The 24,951-nt window shown below is 37.9% G+C and overlaps 5 protein-coding genes, 1 long non-coding RNA gene and 1 other non-coding gene across 8 annotated transcripts; 3 read left to right on the plus strand and 4 right to left on the minus strand.

Annotated features, from left to right (window-relative positions):
* Positions 1-3,275: 3,275 nt before the first annotated feature.
* LOC108822664 (protein NLP4) lies at positions 3,276-6,873 on the plus strand. Its single transcript, XM_018595803.2, has 5 exons — positions 3,276-3,632; positions 3,820-4,603; positions 4,683-4,730; positions 5,182-6,034; positions 6,114-6,873. Exons 2-5 carry the CDS (start codon positions 3,848-3,850, stop codon positions 6,797-6,799), a joined length of 2,343 nt encoding a protein of 780 aa, XP_018451305.2. The 5' UTR covers positions 3,276-3,632; positions 3,820-3,847; the 3' UTR covers positions 6,800-6,873.
* Positions 6,874-7,281: 408 nt separating this feature from the next.
* Positions 7,282-9,623, minus strand: LOC108822665 (probable serine/threonine-protein kinase PBL21). Its single transcript, XM_018595804.2, has 6 exons — positions 9,040-9,623; positions 8,899-8,946; positions 8,654-8,811; positions 8,301-8,490; positions 7,806-8,197; positions 7,282-7,725 (listed from the first exon to the last, which is right to left on the minus strand). Exons 1-6 carry the CDS (start codon positions 9,122-9,124, stop codon positions 7,465-7,467), a joined length of 1,134 nt encoding a protein of 377 aa, XP_018451306.1. The 5' UTR covers positions 9,125-9,623; the 3' UTR covers positions 7,282-7,464.
* Positions 9,624-11,496: 1,873 nt separating this feature from the next.
* LOC130498320 (transcription factor GTE4-like) lies at positions 11,497-15,321 on the minus strand. Its single transcript, XM_056991574.1, has 9 exons — positions 14,808-15,321; positions 14,273-14,309; positions 14,049-14,130; positions 13,903-13,948; positions 13,719-13,817; positions 13,318-13,386; positions 12,866-13,223; positions 12,629-12,777; positions 11,497-12,541 (listed from the first exon to the last, which is right to left on the minus strand). Exons 1-9 carry the CDS (start codon positions 15,231-15,233, stop codon positions 11,879-11,881), a joined length of 1,929 nt encoding a protein of 642 aa, XP_056847554.1. The 5' UTR covers positions 15,234-15,321; the 3' UTR covers positions 11,497-11,878.
* A 1,033-nt stretch (positions 15,322-16,354) lies between these two features.
* On the minus strand, positions 16,355-17,585 carry LOC108823042 (uncharacterized). Of its 2 annotated transcripts, none has more exons than XR_001945013.2 (2): positions 16,963-17,585; positions 16,355-16,631 (listed from the first exon to the last, which is right to left on the minus strand). It is a non-coding gene; the product is annotated as an uncharacterized LOC108823042 (long non-coding RNA). The 2 variants fall into 2 exon arrangements; XR_001945014.2 differs by having other exon boundaries at positions 16,792-17,585.
* On the minus strand, positions 16,926-16,992 carry LOC130499294 (small nucleolar RNA snoR101). The gene has a single exon (XR_008938173.1). It is a non-coding gene; the product is annotated as a small nucleolar RNA snoR101 (small nucleolar RNA).
* A 75-nt stretch (positions 17,586-17,660) lies between the features above and the next one.
* On the plus strand, positions 17,661-19,423 carry LOC130499253 (high mobility group B protein 2-like). The gene is made up of 8 exons (XM_056993325.1): positions 17,661-17,820; positions 18,117-18,165; positions 18,262-18,366; positions 18,512-18,569; positions 18,666-18,710; positions 18,803-18,883; positions 18,972-19,061; positions 19,184-19,423. Exons 2-8 carry the CDS (start codon positions 18,125-18,127, stop codon positions 19,199-19,201), a joined length of 438 nt encoding a protein of 145 aa, XP_056849305.1. The 5' UTR covers positions 17,661-17,820; positions 18,117-18,124; the 3' UTR covers positions 19,202-19,423.
* A 547-nt stretch (positions 19,424-19,970) lies between these two features.
* On the plus strand, positions 19,971-24,939 carry LOC108822480 (uncharacterized). Its single transcript, XM_018595572.2, has 12 exons — positions 19,971-20,246; positions 20,509-21,778; positions 21,867-22,085; positions 22,175-22,392; positions 22,507-22,581; positions 22,735-22,806; positions 22,889-22,987; positions 23,111-23,182; positions 23,261-23,375; positions 23,470-23,538; positions 23,642-24,000; positions 24,184-24,939. The coding sequence occupies exons 1-12, from the start codon at positions 20,106-20,108 to the stop codon at positions 24,706-24,708; spliced, it is 3,234 nt and encodes a 1,077-aa protein (XP_018451074.1). The 5' UTR covers positions 19,971-20,105; the 3' UTR covers positions 24,709-24,939.
* Positions 24,940-24,951: the final 12 nt, after the last annotated feature.

The following is a 24,951-nucleotide window of genomic DNA, read 5'->3' on the forward strand; positions in this document are numbered from 1 at the left end:
GTGCTTGTTAATTCTTACAGAATTGCATCTATGACGTGAGCTGATAGTTGGAGTTGTATCGTGGTCTAATGTCAGACGCACGACCATAAAGACTTTAATTAGCTAATACAGTCCGGCTAATCTGATGTCTTGGCAAGTATTTGAAAATGCTTTATTTTCTAAATTTCATATTAAGATATGCGTAGAGGTTAGACAGTAAGTCACTGACCACCTTGATGTAAAATATATTGGCCATAGATATTAGTTTTCGAATGGTGTGGAATTGGATGACCCGAATATTTTATTTTCCTCGTTAAGTTACAAGGATTTGTTTTTGCGCATCTTAAGAGATTGTTTAATTATCCAATGGTGTTTTTGAATTGTTTTTGAATTGTTTTTGCTAGTGGTCCAAAACTATTACGTTTAAAATTCAGAATATATCAGTTTAGACGGAATAAACCCCATAAACCAATGTAAACTCAAACTAACATGGTTCTGCGGGAGATCTTAAAAGATGTTGTCGTTAACAAGATCTCGGATCCATGTCAGAAAAAGTCAATTTCTTGATGACGAAATCAAGGACACTTTACTTTGATTGCATGTGAAGGAACTTATGCACTATACAAAACGATAAAATGTAAATTATGTAAAATATCTAAAGTTCTGAGGTGTATAATCTCGTGGGGTGGCCTTAGTCTATAGGTCTACCAACCAGTGTACTCCAAACATATTTTAAAAATGTATATAGGTTTTATACCTAACCAAGACGTGCAGAGATTTTTTTAACGATTATTTGTTGTGGGAGTTTATGATTCAGCCAACCTTATAATAATTAGACCCCTAATGAGACTGGACTCTTTTTGTATCAATATATAAATGTCCGAGATCTTAATCTTTTTCTATACATTTCATCACCCTATGAAAAGAGGTTCTATTCGTCCGGATGATAATTAAAACTATATAACCAGAATCTTCTTTTGTATTTGCAAAGTTTTCTTTTCTTTTGGTTCCCCAAAAAGTTTGATTTCCCCCAATTCTATAATAGTATTATGTAAAAGCAAAGGTGATAATTGTATAACTAATGATAAGTTATAATCGATTTTGTAAATAATTGAATAAGTTTAATAAAATTTTAATAATATTTAAGGTAAAATTAACTATAAATAATTGTGCATTTAGTTTGATAGAGAAGGAATATTAACCAAGAGTGTTGCCTACTTGCCTAACAAAAAGTTAGTAGCATCTTAAATATTCACGAGGCGAAAACGCTACTGGTTACATAATGATAATGGCCTTGAGTGGGAAACAAAAACGTCGTATGTGGTGCGTTATAACACAACTTGTGTTACCACAAACAAAATTTGTCCCGCATGTAATTAGTCAAAGCAAAAAATAATAATAAAGTAATTAAAGTGTTACTATGGCGGTTATGTTCGAAGAAACAAAAATAGAACCCGCACTATCTTTTTGTCACGCATCATTTTTGATGCGGTTGAGGTAAAATTTTACTGTTTTCTTCACAGTTCATTTTTTTTTACAAATATATACACTAACTAACGACATACAATTGTGAGATAAATTATGTCTACCAGGAATTTTGATATTAGTGGTTACATTTTTTTCCCTTTTTTGGAACTTTCATTTTTTCAGTCTCTAGATAAAAAAAACTAAATCAATTTTGTCCACACCCGAAAACCCAAAACATAATCGACTCGAAAAAACTAGTCTAGGTCGGGTACATGTAATGCATTATTCAAACTGTAGTTAAATCTGTCAATTATACTAGTGGGCTTATATCTCCAGAACCAAAAAATTAGAACCGAACCAAAATCGGATCGAGAACCGAATAGATATTCAAATTTTTATATTTTATATATTTATATATTTATAAATTTAACTATATTTTAGTTTTAAAATAATTTAAAAATATTATGTGTATGTCGAAATACCCAGAAGATATTATTCATATTTCAGCTATAATTTTTTTAAAAATAATATAATATAATTTTATATCCGCTTGTTTCGCATCTCTCAACCGCAGTCACCATTCAAAACTTGTTATGAACCGAACCGCTTAGACAAACCGCAGTTGTTCCGCAGTGTGCGTTTCTCATGTATAAACCGCAGTAAAACCGCACCGCATTAACTAATTCGCTTATCCCGCACCGCTCAATCCGCAGTTACCATTCGGAGCCAATATAGAATAGTTAAATACTCTCCACCAACACTAAATACTATAAAAAATACTTAACTATTTTTTTTTTTTGGAACTTGGCTTTCAATTACTTAACTATTCTATATTGTCAATTTGATTAAAAAATTATATTTATAACCAAGTTGAAAGAAGAGCCTACTCCCCCACTCGTTTCTTTTTCTTTACCTTTGTTATAAAACTACATAATAATATCGTTTTAGAATCTTTGATTCTCTTTTTATTTGGTGCACAAGAATCTTTGATTCTCTGTAGTTTTAAAAATAAGAGATATACCAACATGGTAGTGATCTATTTCGATGGACAATCATAAACATAGAAAATTGTTAACTTGTCCGATCCCCGTTTAGCAACAAGGGTCTGAAAATGGCAATTGATGCGCTTTAGTCATCACCACAATGAAATGTTAGAAGAATCATTCTCCAAATACATTTTTTAAATTAAATTGGCCATATTAAATAGTATGGTATATATTTAAAGATACGATCAGCAATTATATTTGAAATTTCCAAAAAAAAAAAAATTAGAATCTTATTCTACCACCACTGATTTAATTATCTAAACCTTATGGATAAGATTGTATGGTATTTATAGAGTATTTACTCTTGATATATATTTACTTCTCAGTTAAGCCACAAAATCACCAATCAAATGAAATATTATTTTTTCATATTACTCTAGCTAGGCACGATTGATTACGAGGGAAATGCATTATCATTTTTCCTCTATATTTTGGTAAAATAATTCTTTTTGCTCCAAAATCTTTTTTTCTCTCTCATTTTTTTTACCATTTATTTTTCTCTCTTTTTCACCACATCTTTTAAATTCATTTTACTCTGATGTTACCAATCACACTCACAGATAAACAAGCCCTGTATTTCAGCATCGCTGGATAAAATATATTTCGGCACTGCTGAATAAAAGATATTTCAGCATTGTTGTCAAATCAAATGAATACAGATATTCCAGATAAAATTCTTTTTTTCTTTAAAAAAAAATATAAAATGGTTATTGGTGAGATTCTCTGATTCTCTCTACGTGACGTTTGCTAAACCAACATAAATAGATATTCACTGCACAGGTTGTTGTTATTGCTCTTTTGTTTATTCCTTACTCTCTCTCTACAGATTTGTAGAATCTACTCTTGTCTATCTCCTCCAGTTGGAATATAGAGTGAAATGTTCTGTAGATGAAACCAAAACAAATTTCTCAACAAGATTCACAAATATTCTTATTTTCAATTTAATTATTTTTATTTTCTTGTTCATTTTCCTCTTCATCATCAGAGACATAATCAGTCAGACATCTTTACAGCTTCTGTTTCTTTTAGTTTGAGATTTCTATTCCTTATATTTCAGACAAAATTTGTAAGAAACTTCAGTTTATAAGAGGAAGTTTAGAAGCCCACTCGAGGAAGGAATCTTCGAGAATATTGTATCCTGTGAGTATTTTTTTTTTGTTCATTTCTTCTAATTTATCTTCTTAAAGCTTTAAAGGAATTATTTTTTTCATTTAGAAAGAAGTTTATTAGCATGAAGTTCGTTTTTTTGTATATTTGTGAAACTTTCTTGAAAAAAGATGGTTCGTTTTTCTTTTCTTCTGATGATGCTTCATTGATATTGAAACAGCTGAACCAACGAAGCACATTACTTCTCCATGGAAGATAGTAATTATCTTCAAACTGAGAACACGGTTATGGACAATGAGTTCATGGATGGATTGCTACTAGATGGTTGCTGGTTAGAGACAACAGATGGATCTGAGTTTCTTAACTTAACTTCTTCTGATCCATCTTCCTTCATGTGGCCTCCAGCTCAAGATACATCAGCAATCTGCACATCAGAAGTAGTATCTCAGACGTACGGTCATCATGATTGTGCAAGTCTTGATGAGTTTCAATGGAACAAAAGGTGGTGGATTGGACCAGGAGGTGGTGGTTCTTCGGTCAAAGAAAGATTGGTTCAAGCAGTTGAACACATTAAAGATTACATAACAGAGAGAGGCTCGCTTATACAGTTATGGGTTCCGGTTCACAGAGGTGGTAAGCGAGTTTTGACCACAAGAGAACAACCTTATAGCCACGATCCGTTGTGTCAGAGACTCGCAAACTATAGAGAGATCTCTGTGAACTATCACTTCTCTGCTGAGCAAGATGATTCCAAGGCCTTAGCTGGTTTGCCTGGAAGGGTTTTCTTGGGGAAGCTTCCTGAGTGGACTCCTGATGTTAGGTTTTTCAGGAGCGAGGAGTATCCTAGAGTCTATCACGCTCAGGACTGCGATGTCCGTGGGACGCTGGCCATTCCAGTGTTTGAGCAAGGGAGTAAGGTTTGTTTGGGTGTTATTGAGGTTGTAATGACCACAGAGATGGTTAAACTAGCACCTGAGCTTGAAAGCATCTGCAGAGCACTTCAGGTTTGTGTCCTTTTCTAAAAAATCTTTCTGCTTTTGCTGTTGAAATGGTTTCTCTAAAAAAGGTAATTTTGTTTCACAGGCAGTTGATCTTAGGAGCACTGAAGTTCTGATTCAGCCTTCTCTAAAGGTAATCAAAGAATACACACTAAGGACGTAATCAATCTAAAATTTTGAAGTGATTTGGAAGGATTTGATTTTTAATTAGTTTTAAAATGATTTTAGATGAATTTGAGAATTTAGTATGTATTTTATTAAACCAGTCTATAAACTAATCTAAAACTAGAAGATTTCGATTATTATTTTTATTTTTAATTAAGAATTTACACTCAAACACTTTAAAAACGTTTAAAATATTTTAAAATCTACAATTTTTTTTTTTCCTACAATAACAATGGGTATCAGATTGTTTTATGAAACAACAAATTCAATAGATTTTAACATGTTTTTTTAAAAAATTCAAGTTTGAATAACTATTAATTTGTCATTTAAATATAATTCACCTCAAACTACTAATTAGATACACCCCTAAGTTCTTTAGAATCTCATTTTGGTATAAACAAGATTCTTCTTTATTACAGGGACGTGACTTATCCTACAAAGCTGCACTACCTGAAATCAGAAACCTCCTGAGATGTGCTTGTGAGACGCACAAACTCCCTCTAGCTCAGACATGGGTCTCTTGTCTTCATCAAAGCAAAAGCGGGTGCCGTCACAACAATGAGAACTACATCCACTGCGTGTCAACCATTGATGATGCATGCTATCTCGGTGATCCAACTGTCCGTGAGTTCCATGAAGCTTGCTCTGAGCATCACCTCTTGAAAGGCCAAGGGGTTGCAGGACAAGCCTTCTTGACCAATGGACCTTGCTTTTCACCTGATGTATCTAACTACAAGAAGTCTGAGTACCCTCTCTCTCACCATGCTAATATGTTTGGTTTGCATGGCTCGGTTGCAATACGACTACGCTGCATCCACACGGGATCTGTTGATTTTGTCTTGGAGTTCTTTTTGCCTAAAGACTGTGATGATGTAGAGGAACAGAGGAAAGTGATGAATGCTCTTTCTACTGTTATGACTCATGTGCCTAGAAGCTTAAGGATTGTCACAGATAAGGAACTTGAAGATGAGTGTGAAGTGATAGTGACGCCAAAGATAGAGATCACATCTGAACATACCGAAGATTGGTTACACCAAAGTAGTAATCCTCAGAATCTTGGATTAATATTTGACGTGGGAGACAAGGCAAGTGATGAGTTCGGTCTGAAAAGAGGTTTTGGTTACACCAAAGGTTCTAATGTTAATGAGAGAAGCACTTTCTCCAGTGGTGGGGTCGAGAAAAAGCGTACGAAAGCAGATAAGACCATAACATTGGACGTTCTTCGACAGCATTTCGCAGGAAGTCTGAAAGATGCAGCAAAGAACATCGGTGGTAAGCTGCATTGCTCTATTGTTTTCACTTCAGTTTATCAGTAAGTCCTAAGATTGATTCTCTTGTTTTCTTTTGTCAGTTTGTCCAACGACCTTGAAGAGGATATGCAGGCAACATGGTATACAGAGATGGCCTTCAAGAAAGATCAAGAAAGTGGGACATTCTCTGCAGAAGATCCAACGAGTGATTGATTCTGTTGAAGGTGTTTCAGGTCCTCTTCCCATAGGCTCATTCTACTCGAGTTTTCCTCACTTAGCCTCGTCACAGGAACCACCCCTACAAGGCAAAACCTTTCCTCCTCCACAGCCATTGCAGCTTTCAAGGTCACCTGTTTCCCCATACAGTCACAGTTCAAGCTCCAGCCAATGTTGCTCCAGCGAAACCCAACTAACAGCAACTGATGTAGGAGGAGGTGTATTGACTCTTTCTAGTTTAGAAAACATCCCTCAAAGTACCAACCTGTCGTCGTCATCTCAAGATGATGACTTTCTGAGGATTAAAGTTAGCTATGGAGAAGAGAAGATCAGATTTCGGATGGGGAACTCACGCAGGTTAACTGATCTACTGTGGGAGATAGGGAGGCGTTTTAGCATAGAGGATATGAGCAGGTGTGATCTAAAGTACTTAGATGAAGACAATGAATGGGTTTTGTTGACTTGTGATGAAGATGTAGAAGAGTGTGTAAGTGTCGGCAGAACCACACCGAGTCATACCATTAAGCTTCTGCTTCATGTTTCTTCTCATTGTTACAGTTCATGGCAATGACCTTTTTTTTTATGTTTACAAATGTTCATAATTGTCATACATTATAGGAAAAAATAAGTATAAAATTTTTCTTTTTTTTAAAATGTACTAAATTATATTATATTCTTTAAAACATTTTTACAGAACACCAAACTTAAAAATAAGTTTGCATTGTGATGAAGACATGTAGAAGAGTAGGTCCAGTTAAATCCGGTTTTACTACTTTACTTACTTACCCAAGCAACAAGATTCTGCTCGCCTTGCCATTGACTCAAGTCAATGGCTTTTCTTCCAGTAACCAGCTCAATTAAGTCTACACCGAAGCAGTATATATCTGATTTAACGGTTAGTTTCCCGCTCATTGCGTGCGTGACAGTAAGTTCCCATGACTCTGGTCGATACATGAGTTCTATCTCCTACCGGACCGAGTTTGTGAAACTTTCTTGAAAATGGATGCTTCGTATTTTTTTCAGATGATGCTTCATTGGTATTGGAAGTAGCTGAACCGACAAAGCACATTACATATCTACGAAAGACAATTTTCTTCAAACTCATATACATCGTAGGAAAAATAAGAATAAGAAACTAAAAACACATTTACCAAATTATTTGTGCGAAAGACAAAACATTTTTACAGAACACCAAACTGAAAGTTCTTAAAGAGCTCAAGAGTTTTGCGTGTGTGTCTAAGAGTCTCGTCGCGGCGTTCTTCTGACCTCAGGTGACGTGGAGGAGACGTTACGAGCTTCATGAGACTGACTCTGTGCGGCTAAGTACTCAAGTGCCACCACAATGTCACCTATAAACGGTCGATAATGAGCTTCCTCGTTCAAACACATTGCGATTATCGCAATCGCATAGTTTAAACATCGTCTGGGGTATTTTCCTCGTAGAGAAGGATCCACTAAGTGTCCAAACTTCTTTTGATCCTTAAGGTATGGACGTGACTGCCATGCAGAGACAGTTCAAAAAAAAATTATTTTAGGTTAAAAACGAAAGTTAAGTGTGGTTTAATCCGGTTACTTACCCAAGCGACAAGATTTTGCTCGCCTTGCTTTTGACTCAAGTCAATGGCTTTCCTCCCAGTAACCAGCTCAAGCAAGACTACACCGAAGCAGTAAATATCCGATTTAACGGTAAGTTTCCCGCTCATTGCGTACTCGGGAGCGCAGTAACCGTAAGTTCCCATGACACGTGTGGAGACATGAGTTCTATCTCCTACCGGACCGAGTTTCGCCAGTCCGAAATCAGAGAGCTTGGGGTTGAACTCTTTGTCTAGCAATATGTTTGCGGATTTCAAGTCGCGGTAGATCACGGGCGGGTTTGCAGTGCAGTGAAGATACTCTATTCCCCGAGCCGCACCTACCGCGATTTTCATGCGTGTGTTCCAGGTTAACGGTTCTTGATTTGGATCAAAATCTGAAAATAATAATTAATAATAAAATTAAAAAAAAAGAGTCAAAGAAGTTGAAAAAAGATTTGTAACAAAGAATAATGGAGAGGAAGTTGAGGAACTACTAACCAAAGAGGTGATCTTCTAAGCTGCCCATAGGCATGTATTCATAGACAAGAAGTCTCTGATCACCAGAAGTACAGTAACCGATCAACGTAACGAGATTCGGGTGGTGGAACAAGCTAAGCATAAGGACTTCTACTATGAACTCTCGGTTCCCTTGAAGTCCATCTGGATTCAGTTGCTTTATAGCCACCACCTGCTTTCATCAATTAAATTATATTAAAAGTCAAAACAAAAAAAAGTCTCATAAAAAAACAGAGTTGTTCTTTAAAGGAAGATGAGAGAGAGAGAGAGAGAGAGAGAGAGAGAGAGAGAGAGAGAGAGAGAGAGAGAGAGAGAGAGAGAGAGAGAGATCTGACTTGTCCTGAATCTAAACGACCCTTGTAAACTCTCCCAAAGCCTCCTTCTCCTAGCAAATTAACTTCACGGAAGTTTCTTGTTGCTTCAGCTAACTCTTTAAAAGTGAAACTCCTAGCTCCACCACCAGGCTTCGTCGGACTGTCCACCTTCCCGTTAACTGTTCCAAATTCCGACAAGAGTTTTAAACTCCAAAAAATGTATGAACTCTGAAGAAACAAAACATAATTAAAACAAGACCACACACCTAAAATACCCGAAACGGACCCTGTTCCTGTTGTATCACTTCCACGAACTGTAAATCACAAAAGCATATAATCCATTATAAAATAAAATAATAAAATATTTCAGCTTTCATTTTTTAATAAAGACAGTGAAAGCAAAGAACCTGATGAATCGGTTGTTGGGCGTGCGGTATCAATGTCGACTCTTATGTCCTTGGTCCGAGGATTCAAACAAGAAAAGCAAGTCATCTCTTCTTTTTCTGTATTCTCGAAATGGAGCCCGAATCAGCTCCACATATATCACACACCAGAGACTCAAAAGCCTTGACAAATTACAAACAAAAGGAAAAAAGAAAGAAAACCTAGGATTTAAAGAGGTTGATTATTTAGTCTGGATAATTCCAGAAAACAAAAGAACAAAAACTTTTGGATGAGTTTATTGAAACCCTCCCCTCCCACCAAAAGAAGATCCAAATCTGTGATAGATTGCAAGAAGAGAGAGAAAGGAGATAGAGTTTAATTTTTTTATATAAAATAATATTTTTCTAATGAATAAAAAAGAAATGAAGAGTTCTAATCACAACAGAAAATGACAAGGATCATAAGAAAACAAGAGAGGAAAGAAATGAAAAAAAAAACAAAATTCAGCACAGGAAACGGGAGAGACAATCACGGAGTTTTTGCAACCGCTTTTAGTTTTGGGTTCTTCTTCCTCCTTCTTCCTCCTTCTTTGTGTATAGTTAAACTCTTTTCTTTTTTAGTTGGAGCTACTAGAAATTTAAGTGGTAGAAGACGACAAGTTTCGTGTCGTTCTTTTCCCAAGTAGGACCCCTTTATGTTTAAAATTAGCTTTTTTATTATTTTCTAAAAAAATTTAAAATCAATTTCCGCCCAAACAAAATCGTAATATCTTTCTCATCATCATCTTCAACTCTCTTGCTTCTCTGGCATTTTAAACGGTCAGGTCCACCCTTGTGCGCTATTTTACCATTACGCCCTTACCCATAATAACGCTTGGCCGTTTCAGGTTCCCGTAATACCCCTCGGATTGACCCGTCGCTTAAATGAAAAACAGTACAGTGTCTGATGAGGAGAGAACCCACGAGGCCGACAGTGAATGTTCAGTTCTTATCTCTCAACAAATGGACGGTCCAGATTTTAATGATTGACCTTACGTTCTTATTACATCACGTTTTGGGTCCTACTAATTTTTCTTTAGTTAGTGGTCACATTGTCCTCTCGTATTCCATTTTGACTTTATTTACCGCTGTTTTAGATACATGCTCGTTTCTTTATTACTCCTATCATATTTATTGACGTTAATCGGTTAATGTAGATCTTCTGAAATTAAATTTCACTTACTGATAATTACTCTGTAACAACTACTACCACTCAAAGCCGCTAATTGGTGATATTCGGTTTTGATGCGAGATGACATCCAGCATAATTAAATTTCTCTGTTTTTAACAAAATGTCGGAAGTGATTAAGAAGAACCAAAATAATGTAATTATGTCTTTGACTAATTTGCAAGGTACTACGAAATCTTAACATGGAAAATACTAAACCTTCATTTCTTTGCAAAAAAAAAAAATCTTCATATGATGACAATCACTTCTTTTGTTATTTATCATTTGTTTTGATTTTTATGAAAACATATTTATTTTATTTATTATGAGTGGACAAACAACTAACAAATCGTGTCTGTAGACCGTAGAAATAGCAATCTAACTCGGAAATTGATGCATAAAGACACACAAGTACAATTTGCTCTACGTGTAAACGCATTCTAAAAAGATAGACGCACCCCTGTAAATAATTTTCTTATGATTTACGACAGAACACTTTATGACACTTATACTCACCAAAAAACTCGAATGTTATACAGTCAGACACATGCATACTCGATACCTAAACACGGTAGAGCTGTTCCGTGAAGAATCTTTGACGTACGGTACGAATATTCCATATATTGTTGGATAATTGATATATGCAATCTGTGAACATTCTAGTTTTGAGAAACTTTTTTTGCATGTAACTTTCAAGTAAAAAGTAAATTAACTATCACTTCTCACTTATTCAAGAAAATATATCGAGTTTACATCTTTTTTTTTTGTAACCTATTGAAGTTACATCTTAGACACAACGATTTTGTATGAAAAACTAAAAAACAAGTGAATATAAAGACCAACGGTTTCATCAGAGGAAAATAAATATCACGAGACTTCGAGACCCACCAAACAAACAACATGTTCATGCAAGTCCCGTGAGATGCTGCGTGAGTCCCTCTTCAACTTGAAGGCATACGAACATACATATAAGTCAACACCTCGATAAAAGAAAAAACTACTATCATTTATTGAGTTATATACGCTACGAATTTGAAAACTTTTTTTATTTTTATTTTGTAATGTATGTAGTTAAACAAAACGTTGATCGATAGCTGTAAGTTTCATTTAGTATTATTCCTGATTAAACACATGAATAATTCAATCAACTGTCAATGTATACTAATATCTTGAATTTTAACAGTAAAGTATTTTATGTTTGTAAGAGTTTCCCATTACCGAGGAGCTTGAGAATCGAAGCCAGCAAAAGTCTCGCATGAAAGAACTGATGATAATATTTCCGAAAGGTCAAATGCTGAAGACCTTTTTGTTTCTTATTCAATGAGGTTTAAAAACTTACAACATTTTCATATTTGAAAAATACTAAATCAAAACTATAAACTATATTCTACATCTTGCGAGACTCCTGTGTTTTTTTCTTCTTCATTTCTTTATTTTTCTTCTCTTTTTACCCCTAAAATAATATGAAGGTTGCAACAATCTGTACAATAGAGAGACTAGTCTCATACATTTTCATGTCACAACAAATAGGCCATGACCTTCCACAACTGATTTTCAAACCAGAAAAATATATATGCCTGAGAGAATAGCCAATGAAAAATGCCTCTTCTTGTTTACTCACTCCTCCGTCCTCTTTCAAAGATCCATTCATCTTCTTCAAAGCTGTAACGCCAGATCAGGATGCTGAGACGAGGACGAACCGGTCTGCTGATTCGCTCCGGGAGAGTTTGGTGATACAAGCCTAGCGTTAAGGTCAGGTGGAAACCGGTCGAACTCCTGTTTATTATAAGGAAACAACAAACCTTGTTGTTGTTGCGAGCCTGGCATGGTCTCGTTGGTTAAGTTTGGCTGCTGCTGTCTCGTGACTCCGACCATTGGAGTCGGAGTATGGCTGAATCCACTGAAACCGCGGGTTAGACCGTTGCTGCTCTCAGGTTTGATCAGCGGTCCTGCCTGGCGAGAGGATGATGGGAAGGCACGAGAAGGTGCAGTCACTTCGATTCCTTGAAAAGAAGAAGAAGAATGTCTGTTTCCTATGAAAGCGCTTGACACTGAAGAGGTTGGAGACAAGATTCTGTTTGTATGATCATCAGACGCTAAGTCATTAGAACACTTCTGTTTTCCCAGCACGGTTTGTTTTTGAGGTTCAGCCTCTTCAGTTCCTGCTGGGTTCTCTTCAACCCAACCTGGACCATATTTGATTCCAGGTGGCAACACGGTTTCGATCCTCTTTGATGCCATTTTCCATGCAACAGGACCGAGGTTAGCAGCGTACCGTGCTAGACTCCTTGCGTAACCGTACTCAGTGGTCAGTCCAACCTGGTGAAAATAAAAAAGTAAAATTAAATGATTAAGACTCTTGTTTCATCATACAAAATGATGTAAGAGAATTTGGTAACAGCGTACTGGAATCAACTGTTTTAACTCGTCTTCAAGCGTTGTCAAAACCGATGGCTCCTGTGTAGAAGTAGGGAGGTGGTTGTAGGTGTCGCGCCTGTTCTCATCGACGTTGAAATGTTTCATCCCATACTTGTTAACCGCCTTCACAACCGAAGCTGCAAGAGAAACAGAGAAGATGATTTATATTCGGCAAAAAAAAATAAAAGAAAAGAAAAAAAAAGGTAGAGAGATTCTTGTTTTTACGTGGAAACTCGTTCTCCCAATCAACCGACCAGCCACTTTGCGTTTCGCTGTTATGGTTGATCCGAACAGATGTTTCTGCTTGTCGGAACTTGTGCGAAGGAGGAGTCTTTCTTAGATTGTAAGCACCGGAAAACCTATTAGAGCTATCTCCACCAGGAATGAGCGCGGCATCAGCTGAAATTTCGGAAGCAGTACGGTCAATGGAAGATGGTTCGAGATGTTTCTTTGGCGGACGGCCTCTTCTGGCAACTTTTGGTTGCTGCTGCTGTTGTTCTTGTTGGCTTTGTGGTTCTTCATCATCACTGTCTCGCCTTAAATTCTCAAAGTCCTTTTTAGCCAGTTCTTGTATCGCCCGCGCCTACAAAGCCAGAATGACACACTATTTTCAGAAACAAACATGGAACTAATGATATATCTAAAGAAATAAAATGAGTCTAAAATGTAAGACATACCTGTCGATAATATACAGTGTCTGATGAATTGTATTCCATTGCATTGCTACATATTAAAAACACATCTCCCTGCCAGAAAAAAGAGCTGTTCAGACACCAATCTCGTCATAAATTTACATATATTCAGAGTGAGCACAGACTTAGTTCTGCACCCTACACTACAGATAACATGCACGCAAACAACATCAAGCAGTGGTTGTCCAAAAGCACAATAAGAAGCTGTAAGAACGTTCTGAAATGAAGATGCCAGGTATCTAAACTTCCTTTAGGCTGTAGCTACCACATAATTTTAGCACAAGCAAACGAGGAACTAACTCGAAAGCCTCAAACTATCAAAGATAGGAACCCTGATGAAAGTTCAGGAGAAGCATCGAGGAAGTCTAAACGCTCGCAAGGCGTACCTCGAATTGTTCTAAACTGGCATAAGCTCCAGAGTCCAATTTCTTCCGAAGTGTGCTAAAATCCATTGGATTCGTGATGATCTCGTGATAATCAGGAAGCTGTAACACATACCAAACATAGATAAGACAAACAGAGTCGTGGATGAGCTTTTAACATCAACAAAAGGGACTGACAGTTAGTCACCTCCTCAGGATCAACTGGATCTGAGTATACTCCATAAGTATCTTTCCTACAAGTATTTGTAAAACAACATCGATCAAAAAAAACCATTAACCCAGTTGGTAATCACTTCACACAAAATACAGAGACTAATGTCAGAGAGCAATTACTTTTGAAGTCTATCGAGGATGAACACCAACAACTGTTTGTCTGGCAAAGGTGTAGTGGGGCCGCCAGACTCCACGGGTGACTCTATCCACATTTTAAAATTAATAATCAGAAAAAAAATCTCGCTTTTTTAATCCTCGTACGAATTTTCCCAGATTTTTTTTTGCCTTTTCAAGAATTAAATAAAGGAAACTAAAAAGGGTTTATAGAAATAAATATATGGTACCTTGAAGAATGTCTGTCGCTTTCGAAGCCTTTTCTCCCTGCAGAGGATTTATCATCATCATCAATTCCAAGAATCCATTTAAAAAGGTCAGCTCTTTCCGTAAATAAAATTAGATTTGCTCGTGTTTATGCAAATAATCGAACATGACGCACAGTACAAGTGGAGGTACAACTAAAGAAAAGAAACTGCTATTACAGAAAAGACAAACTGTAACTTGTTGTCTGAGAGACATGATGGTTCCAGTGTTCAAAGTAACAACAACGGTTTTTAAATACCAGAAATCAGACAACTTTTTAAATACTATAAATATTCATATTAAAGCGAGAATAAAAACCTGATTAAACACCACATAATTTACGAAAAACAAAAAGGAAAAAAGCTTTAACCAATCAAAATCAAGACTCAGTCAAACTCATCTCTATTATTCCTTTAAGCACAAGACGAACACTTCACATAACAAACGCGCGAAAAATCCCAACGATATTTAAACCTAACTTATCATATCTAAACTCGAATTTAGAAAAAAAAAACGAACCGTGAATCCAGATCCGCCGCCGCCGCCGACGATCTTCCGTCTATTGACGGGAGTCTCGTCGAGGTTCAGATCGGAGCCGCGCGATTGGGGATTAGGAGAATGGCGATTGGAGTGGGAGTTTAAGCCGTACAAGAGCTTGTGTTTCTTCTCGCGCCGCTCGTCTTCGTCGTCGTCTTCCTCGCTCAAGGGGGAACCGGAGGAAGAAACTCCGTTGGGATTAGGGTTCCCGCGCTTGGATCGGGTGCCGGAGTTGGGAGAATTAGGGTTTTTGGAACCGGATCTATGGTGGTCATCGCGGTTGTTGTTGTTTCTGTGGTGCTGTTGTTGTAATTGTTGTTGCTGTTTGATAGCTCGCTTCTGAAGGTCTAGAAGAGATGGCCTCCCTTTCTTTTTCTTCTTCGTCATTGTTTCTGCTACCTCACCCATCCTCTCTCTCTCCTCCCTTCTCTCTCTCTCCTCTCGCCTTTGTTCTCCTCTCCTAGAGAGGCGTTTGGTTTTGTGTTTCCTTACGTTTTGTTTAATTATTAAAAAATTGAAATTAAAAGTTTTACTTGTGTGAACTCGCACGTGTAGTATGTGTAACGTAGACTTGGGCTAGTTCGGTTGTAAAAAAAAAAGACTTGGGCTAGTTCATGGTTCACCTAAGAGTTTACTGGACATAAGTTGGCTGCAATGATGTTTCTGACTATTTGGGCCTTAACAGGCCCGATGACAATTTTAAGTTATATGACCCATTTAATTTTTGTGATGTTACATTTGTTACCATGGAAAGATGCATCTCTGATTGGACTATTCTTACTCTTGTGTGTTATTGCTATGTATAAATTCTTTGTTCACCATAAAAAATATCACTTGGGTTTTACAAACATTGTTTTTAACTTTTATACAACTAATACTTTAAAAATGAGACTGAATCAGACTAGCACATGGGAGACAAAACAAACGCCAACCACAAACAAATCATTGTACTATTGTTCCTTTCTTAGGGAATTTGTTCATATAAAGATACTTACTCCTTACTAGTTACTAACAACTCCATCAGCAAAATCACTGATAAAACAATCAAAAATAACAAACGAAAATTATAGATTCTCTTCATTTCGATCATGAATAGCTTCACCTTTCATCTCCTCGACGAGATTCTCTTCACTGGGACCTAAATCTCTGGCAACAATGCTCTTGACTACCACATCCAAGAAACCATATATTTGTGTGCTTTAATTAATCATTGCCAATATTAACCTGAAACTTCTTTCGGTCATAGTTTTTCGGGGATAAACTTAGTGGGAGTCATTTATATGCCAGGTGAAAGAGCTAGACATGTAGATTTGGAGAACTATTCAGACTACTATATCAATGCATTCAATTCAATTAGTGCGTTTTGTATCAATATTTTCTCAGTATATAATACTGGTGGAGTCGTTACAATTAAATGGTCCTCTGTTTTGAATCTTTTCTTTTACTGAATACTTAGCTAACATGCATGGCATGTATGTGAAAATCTCCAACTAATAACTTCGAAAACGTTTGAGCCAAAAATATGTATATGTAGCCTGTGTAGTTATGCATCACTACAAATGAACTAATTTCTGAAATACAAAAGAACAGCTTCTCAGAGTAGCACATCAATTACATCGTAGCTTGAACTAAATATGGAATATGAATGAAATGCAGAAGTGATATACTCATATGTACAGACTGGCGTTAAAACGAAAAATCAAAGAATGAAAAGAATATAGTAAGAGTTGAATCATGCTACTGTCGTTACAAGTAAAAAACAACACTTGCTCCCCCTCTTTCCCTGATTCCTTTAACTTCAAAATCCTGTCATTTCCACAGACCTTACATTATAGCATAGTGTCATTTACAACAAGGATGGGTCAAGTTTCTCTAGGCATTTCATTGAACAGGTTTACCACATTTTATAAATCCTATCCTAATACATTTTGGATAATTTCATGTACAACAGAATCATTCAACTGACCTTTAGTCATGCTTAGTGTAGTCTAAACTCAGACAGATACTAGACATCAATTTCTTCAATAATATCACTTAGTCAGGGGCTCAGAGCAAGGCAACACACATCATAAAAAAAATCAACCGGGTGCAGAGTGAGAGAGCATCAGCAGATGTATAGTTATCAACAAGAACTTACCTGTTAAAATTCAGAGATCAAGTGTATCCCATCATTTGCTCTCTCCCTCTCTGCACCATCACAAAGTTCTAAACAAAACTCTAATCAATTCATCAAAATACTTTTTTTTTCTAATTGGAAACTATAACTTAATAAAACAACCTCTAAAACCCAAACTCATTCGAATCGACAAAGATGATGATACGTAAAAGCGCAAAGAATATTCATGGGATGATTTGAAGGATCAATCAATCAATGTGCTTTAGCTACGCGGCGATGAAGGAGGAGCTAATATATACTATACATACACCCACTTTCACCCCTAAAATCAGAAACCCTAGAAATTAAAAGTTAAACCGACCCAGACCGAACTGAATCGAGTGGTGTTTGTTTAAAATTTCATAATCGGATGACCGACGCAATAAACCGAACCGAATAATCGAGGGAGAGATATTAATGCGAATAAATTATAGGGATCGTAATTACTGCTATGATTAATTATTTATGATGATTAAGGGAAGGGCAAGAGAGAGTCATATCACTTGCCGCTTCATACGAAGAAGCACATGAGAAAACACATAAGCGAGACCAAAAATTAAACCTTGGATACTCGAGAGCCAATGATAACAAATCCCACGGATCGATGACGTGGCTATATATATTTGAAATCCCGCCTAAACCCCTTAGTTTTTTTACATCTCGTGCGAAATTCAATTTTATTTGCCCTTTATTGACCAAAGATATTTTACAACTCTCCCCACTAGCCCCTCTCTACATCTCTTGGCCTCTCACTTGAATCTCTCCTCACAAACACGTAGTACGATTCTTTTGCTCTCTCTTCTCTCTCTCTCTACAAACCCTACGATCTTCTTCGTCAAGGTGAGAATCCTCCGATCTTCTTCGCTTTCTAGTTTTGATTTTTTTTCTTCTCAGTTCCTCTCTCGAATTCGTTTTGGTTTTGTGTATGTTCTGAGCCGAATATTCTCTCTGTGTTGATAGATTTTGTTTTCCCTGCTAGGTTTATCCTCATATGTTTGCGATTAGAATCGATAGTTGACTACTTTCTGATCTTATCGATCTCGCTTTTGAATCGAATAATCTCTAGGTTTATGCTCGTATGTTTGCGGTAATCCGTGTAGTTTCTTAGCTGATCTCTTTGATATACGTGTTCGCAGATTCGAGTATGAAAGGAGGTAAATCAAAGACTGAAACCAGGAGCTCCAAGTAAGTTTCAGCCAGATCCATCCACTTGTGATTTTTTAATTTTTTTAAAAAATTATTTGCTCCTTTTCTGATGTGAATTACGTTTGTTGATGATAGGCTCTCTGTGGCCAAGAAGCCAGCTAAAGCAGCAGGTCGTAGCAAAGCGGCGGCTAAGGATCCTAACAAACCAAAGAGGCCTGCTAGTGCCTTCTTCGTTTTCATGTAATCATCACATAGTTCACCTGTGTTTATTGATCATTTTGAACTTATATTTGTTCATGAGTTTGTTCTTGGTTTGCGTTGACTGTTTCGAATTGACTTAGTACTTGTGTGTTAATAATACTCTTTCTGGCTTTTTGATCTGAAGGGAGGACTTCCGTCAGACTTACAAGAAGGACCACCCCAACAACAAATCTGTTGCTGCTGTGAGTGTTGTTATCTTCTTTTGCTTTGGATTCTGCGTGTTGTTTCCATAGTCTTTTCATTGCTATATGCTTACGATGAACTTTAATATTAAACAGGTTGGTAAAGCTGGTGGAGAAAAGTGGAAATCCTTGTCTGACTCTGTGCGTTCTCTAATCCTCAGTTGATTGTAGTTGTTCGTTTACATACTTATATATGAGTATTTCTTAACCTTTTAAGTGTTATGATATTGTAGGAGAAGGCTCCCTTTGTAGCTAAGGCTGATAAGCGCAAGGTTGAGTATGAGAAGACCATGAAAGCCTACAACAAGAAGCTGGTAAGTTTTTTGTTTTCATTATACAAACATTAATCTTTTAATCTGCAGAGCATGTTCTTAGTTATTGATGTGTTTGTGTTTTTTTCAGGAGGAAGGCCCAAAGGAGGACGAGGAGGAATCTGACAAGTCCGTGTCCGAGGTGAATGATGAGGATGATGCCGATGATGGTAGTGATGAGGTTAGTTCTTGATTCTTTTGAAGTTATTTTACATTGTTATTTATGAATTACAACTCTGATTAGTTGCTACGTTAGTTTATTTACATCCAAATACCTCTGTAGTAACTCTGTTTTATATGTAGGAGGAAGACGATGACTAAAGAAGTTGAAGCTGGTAGCATAATAGGGGCGCTACAAAGATCTCTGGGATGTTTTTTTCTTTTTTATTTACTGATGTTTCAAGTTAGTAAGCTTGCCACTATCTCTCACTGATTCTGATTCTACGTGTAATGGAAAAAGTGTGTAGACTGTTTGAATGAGAGATTTGCAGCTCTATGTAACAATTTAGCTTTTCGTTCTAAAATATGTTATCATCCCTTTCTTCACTATCTCAAAGTTGCATGTTTTCACATGGCACGATGGACAAACATAACTTGTTACAAAACTACTCCAACTAACATCAAACTTGTTTCCGTATGCAAATGGTGACACAAGGCTTTCTCCATTTATAAAATTAGAGCTAGATATTTTGTTCTTCCTCTTCCATACTTTTTGAGCCAATGGCTTGCTTTACTTAGATGTGTAAGTCGGAGGCATTATTGGTATTCTCATCAAAATATATTTAGGTCGCCTCTTCAATATGTGGATGAAAAGCCTTAAGAGTACTGAGTACATACATATAGACAGGCAACACTAGCTGGAAATGTACTCGCATGTGTAGGCACTGAGGTATAAGTATAACGTATGATAAATTACACAGACAAGATTGGAGCCCAAATTTTGCAGTTTTTCATTCTTTTACGATGACTTTAAGTGGGCTTATAAAAAGCCCAGCTAGTAGCATAGCGAAAAGAAAAAAAATCCCAAACACAGCGATGGCTCTCTTAATCATGGAGAAGACGATTCGATCCTTTGCTGTGTCACAGTCATTTCTTCGGTTCCTTTTTTTTTTTTTTTTAAGCCTCTTTTTATAATTTTTGTTGCATTTGTTCGAATCGAACAAGGAGAATTCTGGTGGGGATAGAAGAAAATTTGATCGAATCTGAAGGTTTTGGCGCCTCAAAAATGGCGGGGCAGAGTCCAAACATGGATCAATTCGAGGCGTACTTCAAAAGAGCAGATTTGGACGGAGATGGTCGGATCAGTGGAGCCGAAGCTGTTGGCTTTTTTCAAGGATCTGGCTTGCCCAAGCCTGTTCTCGCCCAGGTTAAAATTAAAAAAAAAAAAACTCATTCTCCGATCTCTGCAGCCCGAAACTTCTGATTGTTTCTGAACGAGATTTTTAAGCTATCCAAAAGAAAGATCTGTTTTAGGGTTTTCAAAATGCCGTTAATTTTGTTACTTCCAGTAACTATGTATGAGAGAATCTGTAACCTTTTTCACACAGTATGTTTCTCTTGAGGAGTAGTTCTATATATATATATATATATATTTGTCTACTGATCAAAGTTATGTTATGCGTTTGTAGATATGGTCGCTTTCTGATCGATCAGGGAGTGGCTTCCTTGGTCGGCAAGACTTTTACAATTCCCTGAGACTTGTGACAGTAGCGCAGAGCAAGAGAGACCTGACACCTGAGATTGTTAATGCAGCACTCAACACTCCCGCCGCAGCCAAAATACCAGCGCCTAGAATTAACCTTTCAGCTATCCCTGCACCCCAACCTAATCCTGCTGCTACCACACCCCGTCCGGTTTCCTCTCCTGGTCAGCAGAATATTGGGTTTAGAGGACCAGGTGCTCCGAATGCGAATGTCGTCAACCAGAATTATTTTCCACCTCAACAGAACCAGCAAGTGAGACCTAATCAAGGAGTATCTGGGCTAACTTCATTTAGACCAACTGCTGGTCCAGAGTATAGACCAAGTGGCTTACCAGGTCAGTTTCAGCCAGGTCCTGTTGGTATTGCTGCCACTCGTCCTCCTCAGGCCGTTCCCACTAATGCATCTGGTCCTGGTGGTTCTGAATATAGATCAAGTGGTGTACCAGGTCAATTTCAACCAGGTCCTAGTGGTAGTGTTACTCGTCCTCCTCAGGCCGTTCCCACTATTGCACCTGGTCCTGGTGGTTCAGAATATAGACCAAGTGGCGTAGCGGGTCAATTTCAACCAGGTCCTGTTGGTAGTGTTACTCGTCCTCCTCAGGCTGTTCCCACTAGTGCATCTGGTCCTGGTGGTTTCAATCTTAATAATTTGTATGCTGGAAGCACCAGCGGATACTCGTCAGGCTTTGGAGGGGGCAGCTTAGCAGCAGCACCATCTCCTGGCTTGAAACCGGAGTCACAAATTGATCCAAGAGCGCTGGTTGTATCTGGAAACGGAGGTGACATGTTTTCCTCCTTCCAGCAAAAACCACAACCCACTCTGAGTAATTCTTCAATCAGTTCAGCCATTGTTCCTGCTTCTGCTCCTCCACCGAAACCTAGTGCTCTCGACTCGCTACAGAGTACTTTCTCAATGCTGCCAGCAGGAAATCAATCTCAGCAGCCAAGGCCAGCAGCAAGCTCACAGCCGCCTGCATTGTCTTCACAGGGTCCATCTTCCGGTTTGCCACCTGGAAGTGCAGTTGGATCCGGCCATCCAACTCCTGCTGGAAATAATCAGCCTCCTTGGCCTAAAATGAAACCATCCGATGTCCAGAAATACACAAAGGTATTTATTGAAGTTGATAGTGACAGGGATGGGAGAATCACTGGTGAGCAGGCAAGGAATCTGTTTTTAAGCTGGAGGCTACCCAGGGGTAAGGATCTTCGATCTTTATGTACAATTTATTTGCTACCTTCTGTAAAATGGTTTATGCTAACATTTCCTTTTTACTCTGGTTCCAGAGGTATTGAAGCATGTGTGGGAATTATCTGATCAGGATAATGATACCATGCTGTCTCTCAGGGAGTTCTGCATTTCATTGTACTTGATGGAGCGGTATAAAGAAGGCCGTCCTCTCCCACCGGCACTTCCTAGCAGCATCATGTATGATGAAACACTGTTATCTATCTCAGGCGCACCTAGTCGAGGTTATGCAAACGCTGGATGGGGATCTGGTCAAGGTATTGCTTGCTCAGAATGCATGCATTTTTTTTATATCGTCTCCCTTTTCCCTGATACTTCGCTTTAATGTTGTTTTCTCTATTTCAAGGTTTTGTTCAGCAACCAGTGATGGGTCCGCGGCCAATCACTCCAGCCACTGGCATGAGACCGCCAGTCCCCGCACCAGCCCCTCAGCCTGGCAGTGGTGTAGCTTCTAATCAGCAAAGGAATCAAGCGCCTGCTTTGGATGATCCTTTTGCTAGTCACCTAGGTAACGGATATTCTCCGAGCTCGAGTCCTCAAGAAACAGCAACTGATGGGGAAAAGGTAATAATCATTCACATTAACACTTTTAATATAAAGAAAACAATTACTCTCAAGCTTATGTAAGTTACAATTTCATGGACATGCTTGTGAAACAAAATTTTCTATACTCCGTAGGTTGATGAAAAGAAGAATGCCTATATGGACTCCAGAGAGAAACTTGATTACTACCGGACGAAAATGCAGGATATTGTGAGTACTCCATTATAAAATTACTCTCTTGTTATTTGGTTTTAATAAGTAACGGTGATTATCTGTCTCACGATGCTATTTTTTAGAGTAATGTTACTGTGATATCCAATCCTTATGATGCTATTTTTCTTGCATTTTTTTCCTCTCTGTCAGGTCTTATACAAAAGCAGGTGTGACAATAGATTAAACGAGATCTCTGAAAGGGCTTCCGCTGACAAGCGTGAGGTGAGTTTCACATTTTAAAAAATCAGTTCACTCATTTCTCAGAGGCTATCTTTGTCTTATCACGGAATAATTTCTCCTGTAGGCTGAAACGTTGGCAAAGAAATATGAGGAGAAGTATAAGCAGGTTGCAGAATTAGGATCGAAGTTAACTATTGAAGAGGCCAGGTTCCGCGAGATTGAGGTATGGCTTATCGCCCAGTTCTTTCTTCATCTACCTTTGCTGGTGAAATAGCTTTGAATAATTTAGTAACAGATCTCTCACGGAATATGCTTTCTTACTCAAGTTTTTGCTAATCCATTCCAGGGACGGAAGATGGAATTGAGTCAAGCAATTGTGAACATGGAGCAAGGTGGTAGTGCGGATGGTCTACTTCAGGTACATGCTTATGTGATGCCTAAACTATTGAGTATCTTCTGTACATTCCTGATCTGATACTTTATTTGGCATTTATAGGTCCGGGCTGACAGAATACAATCAGATCTAGAGGAGCTGATGAAGGCTTTAACTGAACGTTGCCAGAAACATGGGTTGGAGGTTAAGTCGAAGGCCCTTGTAGACCTTCCACCTGGTACTTCATATGATTCTGTCGCCTTATGACTTCTTTGCTTTCCCTGTAGATGCATACATATCATCTGAAAACTGTAAATGTTTGTGATTTGCAGGTTGGCAACCTGGAATTCAAGAAGGGGCAGCTCTGTGGGATGAAGAGTGGGATAAGTTTGAAGATGAAGGTACAATATGTTTTCGCTTATTCTTCTATTACTTACAGATTTTTATATCTATAGCTAAGCACATAACACGGACGTTGGCTGATAATCCTCGAAACTGTTTTAGGATTTGGCAATGAGATTACTTTCGACAAATCAAAAGAGCAGAACTCGTCTGGTGAGAAGGAAAACGGTACGGTGGATAATGGTACTGGACCACCTGATTCTCCTACTCATTTAGATGAAAATTATGGACCTTTCTCAGAAACCTCAGATCGTCGTCACTATGAGAGTGAATATGGAACAGCTCACGATGAAGATGAATCAGGCAGAAGTCCTAGAGACAGTCCGGTCTCTAGGACTGCTACTGAGGTCCCATCTCCAAACCATTCTGAATTCTTTGATGACTCGAATTGGGCAAGTGCATTTGATGATACCAACGATGATGTGGACTCAGTCTGGGGATTTGATGCGTCAAAAAGCCAGGTTAGTACATAATCCATAGTGTCTCTTGCTTTAATAAATCACACTATCCATCAAACTACTTAATCTTTCATTCAGTTGGCCTGAACATCTCAAAAACATTTGCCTTTTTGTATGCTAAACTGCTTAGTTACCTTTTTCTACAATCTTCCAAGCTTACCGTTATAATATTTTGACATTTTGCAGGATGGAGATTATTATGGTGAAAACTCAGGAAGAGGAGACTCTCCAAGTTCAAGAAGCTTTGCTGGTCAGAGAAAGAGTCCATTTGGATTTGATGATTCAGTCCCCAGCACTCCACTCTCGAGATTCGGGAACTCTCCTCCTCGGTTCAGTGACGCATCAACCAGAGATAGCTTCTCCAGATTTGACTCCTTCAACCATAGTGAAGCTGGCGCTCAGCCAGAGAGGCTCTCACGGTTTGATTCCATCAACAGCTCCAAAGACTTTGGTGGAGCTGCTTTCTCCAGGTTCGACTCAATCAACAGTTCAAGAGACTTCGGTGGAGCTGAGAAACTTTCGAGGTTTGATTCCATCAACAGTAGCAGAGACTTTGGTGGTCCTTCGCTTTCGAGATTTGACTCGATGAATAGTACAAAGGATTTCAGTGGGAGCCATAGATACTCGTTTGATGATGCAGACCCGTTTGGTTCCACAGGTCCCTTCAAAGTCTCCTTTGATGATAAAAGCCCCAAGAAAAATTCTTTCTAGCCACAGTAATGATTATAATTCTCTTTTTTTTTAATATTTTTTCCATATATTCTTGATTGATGAACTTATGGTTGTTTCTTAAAAATCTTGTAAAGTTTTTCCTCCAAATGTTTTTGTCGAGACCATAGCGTTAGAAGACATTTGTCTCTGCATGGGTTTTCTACTGTTACGTCTGTTCTGTTCTTATAAATTCATTTGCTTTATATAAAAAAAAAACATTTGTTGGGATTCTATTTCTCCACC

The sequence above is a fragment of the Raphanus sativus genome, chromosome 8 (genome assembly GCF_000801105.2).
Source record: "Raphanus sativus cultivar WK10039 chromosome 8, ASM80110v3, whole genome shotgun sequence".
Classification (NCBI taxonomy): domain Eukaryota; kingdom Viridiplantae; phylum Streptophyta; class Magnoliopsida; order Brassicales; family Brassicaceae; genus Raphanus; species Raphanus sativus.

What these genes read in the sequence shown, in the direction of transcription:
- LOC108822480 (XM_018595572.2), top strand. Translation starts at nt 20,106, where the DNA reads ATGGCGGGGCAGAGTCCAAACATGGATCAATTCGAGGCGTACTTCAAA. An exon ending in CCAGGTTCCGCGAGATTGAG is followed by an intron (nt 22,988 to 23,110) that starts GTATGGCTTATC and finishes AATCCATTCCAG; the next exon opens with GGACGGAAGATGGAATTGAG. An exon ending in CCTTGTAGACCTTCCACCTG is followed by an intron (nt 23,376 to 23,469) that starts GTACTTCATATG and finishes TGTGATTTGCAG; the next exon opens with GTTGGCAACCTGGAATTCAA.
- LOC108822665 (XM_018595804.2), bottom strand. Translation starts at nt 9,124, where the DNA reads ATGACTTGCTTTTCTTGTTTGAATCCTCGGACCAAGGACATAAGAGTC. An exon ending in CCCAACAACCGATTCATCAG is followed by an intron (nt 8,947 to 9,039) that starts GTTCTTTGCTTT and finishes TGTGATTTACAG; the next exon opens with TTCGTGGAAGTGATACAACA. An exon ending in CTTAGAAGATCACCTCTTTG is followed by an intron (nt 8,198 to 8,300) that starts GTTAGTAGTTCC and finishes TATTATTTTCAG; the next exon opens with ATTTTGATCCAAATCAAGAA.
- LOC130499253 (XM_056993325.1), top strand. Translation starts at nt 18,125, where the DNA reads ATGAAAGGAGGTAAATCAAAGACTGAAACCAGGAGCTCCAA. An exon ending in ACAACAAATCTGTTGCTGCT is followed by an intron (nt 18,570 to 18,665) that starts GTGAGTGTTGTT and finishes AATATTAAACAG; the next exon opens with GTTGGTAAAGCTGGTGGAGA. An exon ending in GGAAATCCTTGTCTGACTCT is followed by an intron (nt 18,711 to 18,802) that starts GTGCGTTCTCTA and finishes ATGATATTGTAG; the next exon opens with GAGAAGGCTCCCTTTGTAGC.
- LOC130498320 (XM_056991574.1), bottom strand. Translation starts at nt 15,233, where the DNA reads ATGGGTGAGGTAGCAGAAACAATGACGAAGAAGAAAAAGAAAGGGAGG. An exon ending in ATCCTCGATAGACTTCAAAA is followed by an intron (nt 13,949 to 14,048) that starts GTAATTGCTCTC and finishes AAATACTTGTAG; the next exon opens with GAAAGATACTTATGGAGTAT. An exon ending in CCAGTTTAGAACAATTCGAG is followed by an intron (nt 13,387 to 13,718) that starts GTACGCCTTGCG and finishes TTTTTCTGGCAG; the next exon opens with GGAGATGTGTTTTTAATATG.
- LOC108822664 (XM_018595803.2), top strand. Translation starts at nt 3,848, where the DNA reads ATGGAAGATAGTAATTATCTTCAAACTGAGAACACGGTTATGGACAAT. An exon ending in GCATCTGCAGAGCACTTCAG is followed by an intron (nt 4,604 to 4,682) that starts GTTTGTGTCCTT and finishes TTTGTTTCACAG; the next exon opens with GCAGTTGATCTTAGGAGCAC. An exon ending in TGATTCAGCCTTCTCTAAAG is followed by an intron (nt 4,731 to 5,181) that starts GTAATCAAAGAA and finishes TCTTTATTACAG; the next exon opens with GGACGTGACTTATCCTACAA.